This window comes from Lynx rufus, unplaced genomic scaffold (genome assembly GCF_022079265.1).
Source record: "Lynx rufus isolate CCGP_SWC_20201006 ecotype Redwood Valley unplaced genomic scaffold, mLynRuf1.p SCAF_20, whole genome shotgun sequence".
Lineage (NCBI taxonomy): Eukaryota > Metazoa > Chordata > Mammalia > Carnivora > Felidae > Lynx > Lynx rufus.
In genome coordinates this window covers 26,101,863-26,116,695 of record NW_025814835.1, presented here as the reverse complement: position 1 = coordinate 26,116,695, position 14,833 = coordinate 26,101,863, and the positions used below count along the sequence as shown (strand labels likewise).

Sequence of the window (14,833 nt, the reverse complement as noted above, 5' to 3'; positions counted from 1 at the left end):
TCAGTGCGCCAATGACAGAAAGTCCCCCGCATTCCCTTCAGAAATAAAGCCAAACAAAACGTGATTGTGGCTTGATTCAATGCATGAGCAAAAAGGGAAAGAGTTTGCATTGCATGAACGCTTGCCTTTCACACCGGGGAGGTCACGGTCGCAGCTACAGTCCGTGACATAAGCCAACACAGGTAAGCCAGAGGTTTTCCCACTGGTCTTCGGCAAAATGAGAAAAACGGTTGAGTTCACAGTGTGCCTGGGGATTAGGTTCAGGTGAAAAGGACCCATCATATTCCAAATTATTCTTGAAAACGCCTTAAATTCCCGGGAAGTTCAGAACACTTGGTTGGGGGCACATGCCCTATATGGTATTGTAGACATGTGTGTGTGTGTATCTTGTGACCTACTGTAAAGAGGACATAAGCCGCATAGAGCATTTTAATTTTATTTCTTTGTTAGTATGCATGGGTGTAGACAGCACCTGCCTGAGACTCTGTGTACAGAGCATCCTGTAGGAGAGTGCGGTGCCTCTCATAGAGCTGAAGCTAATCCACGTGAAGGACCATCTTGTACTTTAAAGTCATGTCCCTTATGAAATGAAGGTGATAGCAGCTGGGACGTTCTTAGGCAGAGTGAAAAGTCACAACTCCCCACTGTTCAATTTAGGCTTTACTGGTTTATGGAATTCACAATGCTGGGAACTACTAACCTAAGCCTCCTACTTTATCTCAGTTAAAGAAACTCTTTAGCTTTGTGTGTGGACAACTAAACAGAAGGAGAGTCAACTCTTTGCTTTTTTTCTCCTGTGGAGGACACTGGCCTCGGCCTTGACTCTCTCTCAGCCTGTCGACCCGGTCATGCTGGTTGGGCTCCCGTGTCACTTTCTGAGAGAGGCCTTTTCTGATCCTCCGCTTGAAAACATTACCCTCTTCGTTTTTGTTGGATTCCCCTCCCACCCCCCCCACCCCCACCCCCACCCCAGCGCACTTGTCTCTGGTTAAATCTTTTTCTTTTAAGTTGCATTCTGTTGGCTCTCCCGTTCCCCTTGTGGGATGGAAACCCTGAGCTGTGGTTCAGTTCGCTGTTGTATCTCAGCACCTTCATCAACTCACGGCACCTCAACCAAGAAGTGTCCCGTGAATGAAGGAAAGCGCGATGGATTCCTGAGGGAGGGATCACACTTTGGCCTCTTGCCCCCAAAGCTAATGCTGACGCTACCCCTGCAGGTTCTCAGTCAAGACTGAGCGCAGAGGCCGCTCCCTCCCTCCCCACTCCCTGTGCGTCTTGTCTGGCCTCGCCTCTCAGATGTCCTGTGAGCCTCCTGCAGCCCAGTGGCCTGGCCAGCCTCTCACTAACCACTTCTCTCGGGTTGGGGTGGCAGTTGACCATCTACACAGAGGAGGCTGAGCCTACAGCAAGCTGCACTTCTGTGCTTTGAGAATGTTCTGTACACAGCCAGGGAGCTCAGGGAGCGGTTGGCTGGGGGACACAGGCGGCCACATTCTAGAATGGCATTCCCGGGGGCTTGGGCTGCTGCTTCCCGGCAGTCTCATGAGGGACATGGACAGAAAGGCTAAAGAGGTCTCAGGGGTGGAGGGCTTTCCTGGCGCAGGGGCTTGGGGTGCAGATGGGGGCATCTCACAGACTGTGCCAGAGAAAAGAAGGCGAAGAAGGTTGCAGAGGATGGGAGGGACGGTGGGCAACTTGGGGAAATCACCTGCCCCACGCCAGGCCTGAGCAAGGCACCTGAATATCAGATAATTTTATTTAATTCGCACAACAACTCTCTGAACTGGGTGTAACTCTTTATTGTGGCCATTTCATAGATGAGGAAATTAGAAGCATAAGTAAGGTAGGTATCTACCCAGCCTTCCACAGTAGGCAGCAGTCATGACATTACACTGGACCAACGAACTCCTCGTCCCAGCAGCCCCCAGTCACGTTGCTGAAAGACCCCCGAGGCTGGCTCGGCAAGCCCTGGGATGTGGGCTCTGTTGCTCTGGGGTCACAGCCTTTGTCACAGCCTTCTTACCTGTACCCCCCCCCTGCCCCCAATATCTGACCAGCCAGCCCTGGCCCACCAGTGCAGGGGGCAGGAGAGATGAATCTTTCATTCACACGAGGCCTCCCCTGCACAGTGGAACTCACCCCGGGATCTCAGTATCACAGGTAGAGCTGGTTTGACAGGTGGGAGGTCAGGGGGGTGGGGTGCGGGCACAGGTGCCCTTACGCTGGCTGAACCCTGATTCCTGCCCCTTCGTATGATGAACCGCACCAGAGTACGTTCAGCAGAAGCAAGAGCAGAGCCATTAAAGCATACTTCCTAGTAACTTGCGCTGAGGCCGCCATCTTTCTTAGGCAGCTTCTGGGAGCTTCCAAGTCTTCTGGTAACTCAGAGGGTAGCCTCAGGCATTCCTTCCTCCAGGCGGTCCTTGCCGCTAGCGTGTATCCTTGGTGTATCTGTTCTTCCTTGCAGCCTGTGGACTTCTTTGGGACACAGAGTTTCTTTACATCCGTGGCACATGGTGTGGCCACAGAACACAGCGGCCATCTCTGAGTATTTCCAGAGTCTCAATTTTCTTCCAGAATCCATTGTTGCTTCTATTCCCAGGATGGCTTTTGAACCTCCCCAAGTCCAAGACGCTATTCACAAACGTGACAAACGTCCCCACCTCTCAGAGACAGCCCCTTCCCCGCAGAGGCCAGAGCACAAGTATCGCTTTGTCTTCCCTGGAGCTTGCTTTATGGAGTCTTTTGAGGATTTGGGTCTCATCTCTGTCAGGAACACACCGCTGAGTTAGGGACCAGAACTCAGGCTGTATGCGTTTAAGCTCATTCAGGCAGTTTTTCTGGAGGCCGCAGAGCATACATCCTGCCATTTCCCCCGGCCACTTGTCCCGTTCCATTTCTTGCACATCTTCCAGTCTTCGGTCTGCAGCAGCCTGAGGTGTTGCCTTTTTCAGTTCAGCAGGGCTCCCAGGACCTTCCATGAAGGTCTCTCATCAGGGGAGGGGAGAGCTCCGTTCTCTTGTGGCCACCGCGAGACTGTGCATCGGGGACTGCGCCCGGATGACTGACAATGGTCCTTGAAAACCCGGCCCTCAGGAACTGCTCCCTTTACGTATAATGTATAATGTAGAGAGTTCTCAACCAGTGTTCTGTTGGTTCCTGCTTTCTGTCCTTTGCATCAATGTTCTCACCCATCTTTTTTCCTCGTCATTCAGAAATTATCAAATCAACGTCATTTGTATTTGCAGTTGCCCCTTGGGTTACCAGTGGGAAGGGGCGGGGATGGTCATGCTTCCTTTCCATGACTTCACTGATATAATAAGACCAAGTACAACATCATCTATAGCTACCTCGTGCTGAATCGTTTAGGACTTTTTTTGGTTATAAGTGATAGAAACCCACCTCAAAATACCTTGTTATTTTTTTTCCTAAGTTTTGTTTGGTGTTTATTCATTTTTGATAGAGACAGAGCACAAGCGGAGGAGGGGCAGGGAGAGAGGGAGACACAGAATCCGAAGCAGGCTCCAGGCTCCGAGCTGTCAGCACAGAGCCCGACGCGAGGCTCAAACCCATGAACCACAAGATCATGACCCGAGCCAAAGTCAGACACATAACTGACTGAGCCACCCAGGCACCCCCATTAAAGATACCAAGGGGAGATATACCGGCTCATGCAATCAAAGGAAGGCTCAAATAGTCATGGCGAAGGAGGCAGGAAGGTCAAATATTTTCATCCTCATTTTCCACAAGAAGGAGGAGAGGGCTGGAAGAAATAACTGCCCAGGTTTAGCAACAGATCCAGTACCCAGGTTGCCTGAAAGGTGTGTGTGGTTTATTAGTCAGGACTCCCTTGGCTCTTATGGTGAGAAACCCAACTTGAAGGAAAGGGGAGGGGTGGGTTTTATTGGCTTAGTGCATCCAAGGAAGGTGTGCACAGGGCAGCGATCTAGCCTCTGTCACTGCAGTACCGCTCAGGCACAGACCCCCAGATTATGATGAATGCCATGGGCTCTCACCCCAAAGACCACCACAGGAAAAGTGTTCATGTGCAATTGGGGGGGGTGGTCAGAGACTTCACTAAAACCTGCCCAGAGAGCCTCAGTTAAGCTCTTCCTCTAGAAAAACGTCCAGTTCCTGTGGAGCCAGCATCTCATGGTATCTAGAGCAAACCTTTTCAGAACAGGTGGAGTTGAGGTGCACATTCCAGAGCGTAAGTAGGAACTCCAGGCAGGGGTGAGTCCCGATGGCTCAGCCTCTAGATCTCATCCCTCCCTACTTTTATCTGTTTTCTTACACTGGGACTCCAGCTAAGGTATTGCATTTTTTACAAGTCTCTGCTGATTAAAAAAATAATAATAAATTGAAAGAAAAAGAAAACCACACATTTAAACGTGAGTGAGCCTGTCTGCCCCTCACCTTTCTTTCTAAAACCGGTCGGCTTCTTCTGAATGGCCGTGCAGCCTAGAGATTCCAGGAATTTTAGAAACATTACCTGTTTATTTCATTGGACGTGACCCACACATCCTGCCCACGTGCCCACAGCAAGACCTTGGTAGGATAACTTCTTAGAAGCTATGAAAAAACATGACCCCCCGCAGGAGGAAGGCTCCGCTATTGAGACAAGCTCATTGTCAAGGGAGATGTACTTGGTATTTTTATGGCCCATTACGTTGCCAAGTGCTGTGGCTGCTTTGTACTGTTTGCCCTCGGGATATCTCCCCGAGTTGGGCTGGAGATGGGGGGAGCCTGGGAAGTCCCGAGCTGGCTTGGCCGGAGGGTCTGTCCTGCCTCCCTGGGACTCCGGCTCCCTGGGCTTGCCCGGTGGGCACGGCAGAACCAACGTCCAGCTTTTCTTCTGTCAGACTATGGCTGGGGCCCTCCACCTGGAATCTTCTGGAAAAAAGGAAGCCATCAGTCTCCATGTATTTTATAGCATTCTTGCGAGTGACAGGAGCCTGGAGGGGCCGATCAGTATGCAAGTTCATGAAAAGAGGAGACGGTTCGTGGTTTCCAAGAGGCCAGGGTGGAGGGTTGACATCCAGGTGTGATGGGGCAGACAGGTGTGGCACTGGAGAGAGCAGGGCTGGGGTACAGGGCCTACCTCCACAGGAGACTGGGGAGGGCATCTCCCCGCTGGAAGCCTCCCACTGACGCCTCACCTGGACCAGGGTCCTTGTTCCAACTCGGGTGTTTCACGGTTCCACTGCCTCCCAGTGAAGGCTATGCAGTTCCTGCCAGGTCTTGTGCAGTCTGGGGGACCCTTCACACAGTAGGAGGAAGACTCTCATACTGGTATAATGCTCTCTCTCTCTCTCTGTCTCTCTCTCTGCAAAGAGCTGATGTGTGAAAGAAAGATAACAGACGTGGGAGAGTTTGGCTTGGATGATTTCTGTCGGGCTCAGGTCTGGGGTTGGTGGCCGTGGACCAAAGGTCACAGGAATATCAGAAAAAATTTCTCTGAGGGGAAAGGGGGCATGGGGTTCTGTGAAGTGTGTACGTGGTTTCTAGCTTCCCTGCCCCTCCCGTCTCCCTGGTCCCTGCAGGGGTGCCGGAAGGTGGGGCTGGGCTGGGAGGTGGATGCACCCTGCTTGTCCTAGGGATTCGGGTCTCTCTTCATTGTGAAGCTGGGGCCTGGGCAGCATCTCAGGCTGTTGGTTTGGTGGGAGGCTAGACGACCCCCTCCGGACTGGCACAGGGCCTGGTACTGCAGCCCTGGAGCAGCGTACCCCTGTGGGTTATGGCCCCGAGGGCTCTGGAGTAGTACAGGTGGGGGGTGATGTGACCTCTGCCGGGGAGAACCAGATGGAGAAGACAGGGTGCTGGGGGACCGCACTGAGAGGACCAAGCTGTGGACACTCAGGGAGCAGATGGGAGAGGCCATCAGGCCAGCCTCACACTATGGACCTGTGGCTGGGACTGTGCTGTGGGATCTGGATGAGAGGGCCGGGAGTGTTCGAGGGCCACCATAAGTACGGCTAACTGGGTGATGTACAGAACAGACATTTATTGTCCCACAGTTCTGGAGGCTAGAAATCTGGGATGGAAGCGTCGGTGGGACCAATACTCCTTCTGAAGGCTCTGGGGAAAAATCCTTTCTTGTCACCAGCTTCTGGTGGCTGCCAGAGTCATTGGAGTTCTTTGGCTCAAGCCGTGTTGGTCCAACACTGCCTGCATCTTTACATGGCCTTCTCTTTCTGTGTCTCTTGTGTCTCTGTGGCCAAATTTCGTTCTTCTTCTAAGGACACCAGTCATTGAATTTAGGGCCCACTCATCCCGTATGACATCGTCTTCACTTGACCATATCTGCAAAGACCGTATCTCCAAATAAGGTCATGTTCACAGCTCCCTCCAGGGCTAGGACTCCAGCTGATCGTTTTGAGGCACATAAATCTACCTGCTTAAAGGGGGTGAAGAACCATCCAGGTGGCCCCAAGCCAGACATCAGGAGCACCAGCCCTGGCCCTCAGACTACCCTGGTGCTTCTCTGTCTGACCACAGTGCCAAGCACATCTCCACACACTGCTGTGATGCTAACATCATTGGCCAGCTGATGGAGGTCATAACATAGCTTCTAGTCTTCTCATGTACCCCATCAAACCCCTTAGGGCTCAGCGTAGGTACCGCGAAGGCTTCCCTGACCCTTCTTGTAAGCAGGGTCCTCCTTCCTTCTTCTGGGCTGCCAGAGGCATCTGTCCAATGATCCCCTGACCTCCAGGGCCAGAACTGAGTCTGTTCATTCTAGTATTCTCCATCTGATGCACCTGGCACACGGTGGGCCTTCGGCACTGGTTGCGTGAGAAAGAACCAAGGATAGACATACAGGTGGGTGGGTTTGACGGATGGATGTCAAGTAACAGAAGTCTTCCCTGGCCATCCCACCCCTGCCCCCGCCATGCTCATGCCCTTGCCACGCCTTGTTCTGCTCCGTAGTGTTTTTGTCAGTTATCAGAGCATCTGCTCACCTGATGGTCGTCTCTCTGCTCTCACTAGACGTGTGCTCTACACAGACCAGCATTTGGCCGATTTCTTTTTCACTATATGTGCGGTGCCTAAAACGGCAATTTTTACAGGAAAGGTGGACGGGAGAGCTGGTGGGTTTTAGGATGGGGGGAGGGAGGGGCGCCTGTAGCCTCGTGGAAGTGTGGCACTGCGAGCACAGGGTCAGTGGGTCTCAGGGCCGAGGGCGCACACGCTCCTCGCCTGGTGTGTTTGTTTGGCCCTCCCTTGTTGCACCCCAGACCCAAGATTTGTTTGTCTCTACTGGCCTCTCAGGGCAAGGCCCGTGCACTCCCAGCCTGGGGCCAGTCGCTCTGCTGGGCCTGCCTTTAATCCCTTGGAAATACCGCCCTAGGTTGTAAGTACCCACCTCAGCCTACCCTGGAATGGGTGGATTTTATAGAACATGTTTCTGCAACCAGAGCCATCAGGCACGGCCCTGCAGGGGGGCATACATACACCACTGCTGATCTCCGAGTCAGGCGTGTGTGCATGTGTGTGCTTCCTGTGTATTCTGCCCGTGCCGCCTGTGGAAGGAGTATTATCTTCCCTCCGTCCCTGGAGAGGCTTGGTTTCTATAACCTACTTGTCTCCCAGGCCCATTTACTTAGCAAAAGTGGTCAGAGGGTAGAGAGAGGGGATCTGCAGCCAGGTCTCAGAGCTAGGGGAAGAATTCTCATGCAGAGAAGTAGAAGGAGGGCAGACAGGGCCTGAGGTGGTCCAGGGTAACGCTACGGGGTCTCACGTGACTCGAGACTGATGAGAAACACCAAGCAGCTGGTAAACCAGAAGGCCGTGCTCTCACTTGTGGGAGGACTGGGGAGGGAGTGTCTCCTACCTGGACTGACATTCATATGAGGCTCTTTCTTTTTCTTTTTTTAATGTTTATTTACTTATTTTGAGAGAGAAAGAGTGTGAGTAGGGGAGGGGCAGAGAGAGAGGGGGAGAGAGAGAATCCCAAGCAGGCTCCACACTGTCAGCTCAGAGTCCAATATATGACTCGATCCCACAACCCATGAGATCATGACCTGAGCCGAAATCAAGAGCCAGACGCTTAACCGACTGAGCCACAGAGGCGCCCCTGGGGCTCTTTCAAGGCATAGAATGGAAGGATTTGTTAAATAAGGAATTAGAGCAGAGACCACTGTTTGCTGTTAAAGGATAATTCTAAGAAGCTTGATAAATTTCCATTCTCCACTTTAGTGATATATTCTGAAAAGCAGGGAGGGAACTCTGGTCCAAAGCCGAAATATCATATCCCCTGGCCAGGCCTGGAGATACCAGTCCCCCATGCTCCTTTCCAGATTCTTTATTATTCACACTTGTCATTGGGTGCCTCTTGCCTAGGACATGCTGCCCTTTGCAGCCCTCTCTTATATAAAATGTTTCAGGGCAACTGCTTCCTGGAGAGTAATGGAGTGAGAGGAGCATGTTCCATTGTGGCTGGATCTTTCTTGCTTGCTTTTTTAAAAAAATTTTTTGTTAACATTTATTTATTATTGAGAGACAGAGAGAGACAGAGCATGAGCGGGGGAGGGGCAGAGAGAGGAGGAGACAGAGCATCCAAAACCGGCTCCAGGCTCTGAGCTGTTAGCACAGAGCCCGACGCAGGGCTCGAACCCACAAACCGCGAGATCATGACCTGAGCCGAAGTCGGACGCTTAACCGACTGAGCCACCCAGGCGCCGCTCTTTTTTTTTTTTTTTTTTTTTTTTTTTTTTTTTTTTAATTAACACTTGCTGTCCCCTCTCCCCAGAACATACTGCCCCCGGATTTTCTTCCCACTTTTTAAAATTGAGGCATGATTTACGTACCATAAAATTCACCCTTTTGAAGTGTACGGTGAGTTGGGTTTCTTGGGGTTTTGTTTTGTTTTGTTTTGTTTTTTTAGTATATCCTCAAGGTCACACGTGCAACCATCACTCCTGTGTAATTCCAGAATATTTCCATCACCCAAAGAGAAACCCGGTACTCATTCGCAGTGACTCCTTATCCTTCCTCTCCCCAGCCCCCGGCCACCACTCATCTACTTCCTGTCTGCACGTTTGCCTATTCTGGACATTTCATGACAATGGAATTATACAATACTGGGTGTCGGTGACTAGGTTCTTTCCCTGAGCATGATGGGTTGTTGTTGTTTCTTTGGAGGGGGGGTGGGAGTTGTTTTTTTTGTTTTCTGAGAGTGAGAGAGAGCCGGGGAGGGGCAGAGAGAATGTGTATGAATGTTAAGCAGGCTCTATGCCCAGCATGGAGCTGGAGGCACAGCTTGACCTCACAACCCTGGAATCAGGACCGGAGTCAAAATCCAGAGTTGGGCCCTCAACCAGCTGAGCCACCCAGGTGCTCCCAGCATGATATTTTTAAGGTTCATCCACGTTGTCACATGTATCAGAACTTCCTTCCTTTTTGTGGCCGTATAATATTCCATTGTATGGACATACCACATTTTACTTATCCAGTCCTCAGTTAGTGGACATTTGGGTTGTTTCCAGTCGTGACTCTGATGAGTAAGGCTGCCATGAACATTCGCGTACCAGCCTTACCTCTTGCCGGTGAGTAGAGAAGCTGGGCTAACCCGGATCAACACTGGCCTGATGGCAGATGTGGGTCTGAGCACAGATTCTCTCTTCTTCTGCCGGCCACCTATTTTGCCCGATTGACCCCAGTCACCCTTGTCTTGGAGGGAGTGTGGGCAGCATCTTGAGTTGTGTGGGTCACTCGGTGCCAACCACCAGCCTGAGAAACAAAGTGGCTGATTGAAGAGAGTCCTCCAGTGAAGCTTGTATAAATACAGTATGTCCTGCTTTATGCAAGAGCTCCTCAAGGTCCTATGTAAGTGCCCCAGGGAAGGTGGCTCTCATTCATTGATTCGCCAACATGCCCATAGCCAGGGGCTCCAGGTGGTCTTGCGGGTGGGACCAGTCCTCCCTAGCCCCAGCCTGGATTGTTCCTGGAGAGGGAAGATTTCAGAAGTGCGAGACTTGGTTCTATCACGTGTTTTTCGCCAATTTCTGGCCTCCTGCTGGTGCCTGCCAGCCTCAGGCCAAAGAGAGCTCTCCATCCTTCTCCATTCTTCTCCAGCTCCACACCTGGGTCACCTCCCTAACCTGAGCCTCCCACACACTCCTCTCCTGCAGACCACCTCAGCCAGACTCGCTGCCAGGGCTGGGGGCTCCGTGAGGAGAGGGACCAGAACAGCCTCCCTTGCTTTGGCCCCTCAGCCCTGAGCAGAGTGTCCGGAAGATGGGAAGGTGATGAAAGTGATGGTACAGTGGCACCACTGGAGACGCTGAGGCATACTGCATAGCAGGCACTAGTCTGCCTTCTTTACGTGCTTATCAACCCATTTAACCCCTGCAGGGACCCTAGGAGGCCGATGCTGTTATTATCTCCATTTTACGGATGTGGCAAGTGAGGCAGGTGGAGGTGAGGTTATCTGTCAAAGTCACAGAATCATCCAAAGGGAGCGCCAGGAGCTGAACGTTCACGGTGCAGCTCCAAACCCCATGTTTTTACTCTTATATTTTCTACGCATTCACATACTTCGGAGGAGACAGGTGGATGGACACAGAGGTCACAGCAGGGGCTTCATTAGAAGCCTCGAGGGGCCCTGCAGGTCCTCTGGGCCACTCTGAGTTTGGTAGAGAGCTAGGACTCCAGCGGAGGGTGAGTCCCGAAGGCAGCTCCCCACTGTGTGTGGAGGAGAAGGGCGGGATGCAGGCCAGAGCCCAGGACTCTGAAGCCCAGACAGGGGAGGCCGCACCTTCTGGGCTCACAGAAGGCCCAGGGTCGCGGACAGCTCCGTCTGCCCGGCCTCAGAGCTGAGATCCCGATCCAGGCTGCCAGCTTGAGAGGGAGCCTCGGCTTCCTTCCATTGTCTACGTGGGGCACACCCAGTGTGTTCCTACAGTGACCCCAGGCCAGGAGGGAGGGAAGGGGCCAGCCCGGAGCTGGGTCAGGATGGGAGAGGGGAAATGAGAGGGGAAGACTTGGTGTTTTTCCTTGTTTGTGTTTTGTATTAAAGAAAAGCAAATAATATCCTTTGAGAAAAACCATTAAACAAAGCACATCCTAAGGCTGCACAGGCCCATTGTGGCCGCCTGGAGCCCGGAATTCATTCATGCTCTTTGGCCGGATTGTCGGAGGCAAGAGACAGGGTAGGAGGGAGGGACTGTTATTACAATAAATGTTGAAATGTGTCCTTCCCTCCCGGGACTCCATAGGAGGCTAGGCCAGGCATCCGTGATGCCGGAGTCCCTGTGTCCTCCCGAGCCTGTTCCCTCTTGTCCTCCCACTGCCGGGCCCTGGGAAGCTCCTTGAGACTGGCCAGAACTGCCAACATCCACCCCGCACTGGTTGGGGACTAAGCCCTGAGAAGGCCTCCCAGTGAGGCCATCCACTATGGAGCCTGAAACCAGAGGGCTGCTACCATAGAGGCTCTGGGCCTCAGTCTCTCTGTCTATAAAGTGGGGGCGGGGGGGTGGGTTATATGGACTCTGGCTGACCACTCTTTTTAAAACATTTTTTTTTAAGTTTTTATTTATTTTTGAGACAGAGACAGAGCATGAGCAGGGGAGGGGCAGAGAGAGAGGGAGACACAGAATCCGAAGCAGGCTCCAGGCTCCGAGCTGTCAGCACAGAGCCCGACGTGAGGCTCGAACCCACGAACTGTGAGATCATGACCCGAGTCGAAGTCGGACGACCAACCGACTGAGCCACCCAGGCGCCCCTGACTGATCACTCTTAAACACACCGAGACCTGTCACTCCCTCCCTCTCATCCTGTGTGTGCCTAGGGCTGGCCTCCAGCCCAGCTTCAGCAGATAATTCTGCCTGGGGCTCGGCATGTGCAAGATGAGCCCCATGTTATAAGTCGAGGGTCTTTCTCCAACCTTGACGTAGATGCATAGCTGTTGTCCTGACGACACTATACAAGAGACCATCCTTAGGATTTTTCCCAGTTCAGAGTCTAAAACAGCATTTAACTATTTCATCCTGAGTACTCCCCAGGAGTGTGAGGAATGAGGGTCTTGGGTCAGAATTGCCCGGGCTGTCCTGGGCTGGCGTGAGACAACCCGGGTCCTAGCCCACTCCCTCTTTGTGAGGCCCTCTTTGTTTGCAAGGGGCTGTGTCTCCTTGTCCTCTCAATGGCCCGGAGAAGTTACTGACATTCCCACTGTGTCGGGAAGCTGAGAGAAGTCACGAGTGTTCAAAAAATAACTCCATCATGCAGCCGTGAATCCGGGATCTGGTCCCCGCTTTGTTGCTAATGCTCTACAAGACCTTGAACTGGTTCACTCACCCCTCTGGATCTCAGTGTCCTCGTCTGGAATTTGAATGACTGGGTATGACAGATTCTAAGGTCTCCTTTGTGTCCTTCCTAATCTTCGGTTCTGTAATTACAGCATCATTGCCTGGTGGGAAATGGATTCATTCTACCATTTTCCATTTTTCAGCGTGGATTTGGTGGTCGGAGTCTAGTCGTGCACTCCCGATTTCCTTGGTCACAGATGTCGTTATCAACAGTTACGTGCGAGAAGGTCTTTGCCGTCTTTCCCAAGTTACTAACGATCCCCCTTCCTCCCACATGACGCAGGGCTACCACCCGATGCCCCACGAAGTAGAGATCGCCCACACGAAGAAGTTGTTCCGGAGGAGGAGAAATGACCGAAGGTAGGAGAGACTCCGTCGAGAACTCTGGGTTTTCTGTCCTTGGCCAGCCGTCTGTAGCTCCGTCGGTTCTGGCCTGGGTTTCGCTTTCCCCAGTGGCCAGCTCATACCTGTGAGGTGAAGCAGGTGGGTTGGGTACCAGTCGGGAAGCAGGGGGTACGCTTCTCTGGGCCGGCCCCGGGTGTGGGTCCCTTCAGGAGTCCAGGGCAGCACAGGTTATGCCCCCTCGGGAGGAGAAATGCTCTTTCCCCTGACCTTACCGTAACAATAGCAGTCCTCAAGGGACTGGGTCCCAGCTGACATATGTTCTGAGACATGGCCTCCAGGAGCTCACAATTCCAAGAGTTTCTGTCCCGCGTGGTGCTGGGCTCTGCTGTGACAAACGATATGCAGATCAGAAACTGCACATGCACCTGCTCTCTAACACCCGGAGGTGCTCACTCACACTAAGGCAAAAACCAGGGTCTCCCTGCAGTTCAGAGTGCTGGGTGGCAGCTAGGGGCCAGAAAACCTGCCACGAGGGGCGCCTGGGTGGCTCAGTCGGTTGAGCGTCTGACTCTTGATTTCGGCTCAGGTCATGATCTCACGGTTTGTGGGTTCGAGCCCCACATCAGGCTTTGTGCTGACAGTCTGGAGCCTGCTTGGGATTCTCTTTCTCTCTCTCTCTCTCTCTCTCTCTCTCTCTCTCTGCTCCCCCCCACCCCCTTCTGCCCCTTTCCCAGTTGCTTTCTCTCTTACTCTCTCTCCAAATAAACTTAGAAAAGAAAAAGTGCCACGAGGCAGCCCTGGATACATAAGCAGCTGAGGCTAGGCGTCCCAGGAAGGCATATGCCTTAGTTTCCTTGCAGCCTCTCTCACATGGAAAGGTCTTCATGGTATATTTCAAATGGAAAACTCAATGTTTTGGGGTCTGTGGACATTTGTAATAAAGCCGCATTAGAGTAAATTTTTTTGTTTGAATATGCATATATTCCTTCTGGCTGGAAATGTAAAAAATAAAGGAAGGGAGTAAAAGAGAAGAAAGATGGGAAGGAGGAAGGAGAGAAGGAGAGAGCAAAAAGGCTTCTGCCTAAGGAACTAAAATGAGGTGTGTTTCTCTATGGGGAGTTTTTTCGTGGATAAAAGTGATGGCCTGTGGTTTTACCTTTGATGAACAGCGAATGTCGTCTGAGAGCCAAGGAATAGTCCAGCCCTCATCTCTTGCTAAGAAACTAGAGCGGCCTGTTTTCCTGTTATCCCTTGAAACTAAGGCTGTGGCTGACCAGGGTCCCCGGTGCTTCCCTCCACACGTGGGCCCTGACCGAGGAGTGCTGGGTGGTGTCCACAGCTCCGGGCGAATGGGGTACCGGGCACCCAGAGCTCATCATCAGCTGGTGCATTTGGTGGGTGTGAGGCCTTCGCAGAGGACAGTAAGCATAGAACTGACTAGGAGGAAGGCCGTCTTGGCTTCGACATCAGAACCACCAGGCTTCACGTGGCTGCAGGAAAAGGGGAAACTGAGCCAGGAGAGTGGGACCAAGCCCTAGTCCAGGCTTGACCAGACCAGGGCAGGCTTATTTCACTGTGGGTGCTGCCTTTTTGCCGTAGCTGCTTCACAGAGGCTAATTCCTGGTTTCTGGCTTCCTGGCGGAGGGAAGAAGTAGGGAGCACCCCCTAAAAGGGGATTGGGGTTCTCTGGGGCCGGGAAGGGATCAGGGAGGACAGAGACTTGGTGGCCCTCTTCCCCTGCCGCCCGGTCCCGAGTATGTGTGCGGAGGTGTGTGGAATCCCCAGGCTTCTGAATGAAGGGTCACCCCCTGCCCGGCTCCGCTCCTTCGGGCCCAGGCAGCGGCGGGCTGACGCTCAGCACCCATGTCGGCCCCACCTCCGCTCGTGGGCCCGGTCGCCTCACTCCGCAGCGACCCCCCCCCCCACCGCCCTCGACAGTGGCAGGCCTCCGGAGGGCAGCATGACCCGGGAACATAGGAAGAGGAGAGTGGCACACATGAAGCCGACCTTCCGCTGAGCCCCACTCGTGTTAACAAACGTCTGGGTTAGGTCAGCACACCTCGCAAAGGATGTGGACCCGGGACAGGGTCCAAAGCAAGGCAGTAAAGATGATTAAAGGGATGGAAAGTATGTCCTGGGAGGAGAGGCTGACGGGACGAAGCAGGGGAAGAGCACGCATG

The 14,833-nt window shown here is 52.8% G+C and overlaps 1 protein-coding gene across 7 annotated transcripts in view; it reads left to right on the top strand.

The window, feature by feature from the left end:
• Positions 1 to 14,833, top strand: part of CTIF (cap binding complex dependent translation initiation factor) — a 296,266-nt gene that overhangs the window by 148,732 nt on the left and 132,701 nt on the right. For all 7 annotated transcript variants that reach the window (XR_006963284.1, XM_047086231.1, XM_047086233.1 and 4 more), the window contains one exon: positions 12,592 to 12,668. Coding sequence is in view for 6 of the 7 variants with exons in the window: in XM_047086231.1 (XP_046942187.1) it covers positions 12,592 to 12,668 (77 nt within the window). In the remaining variant the exon portion in view is untranslated. The remainder of the gene's footprint in view (positions 1 to 12,591; positions 12,669 to 14,833) is intronic.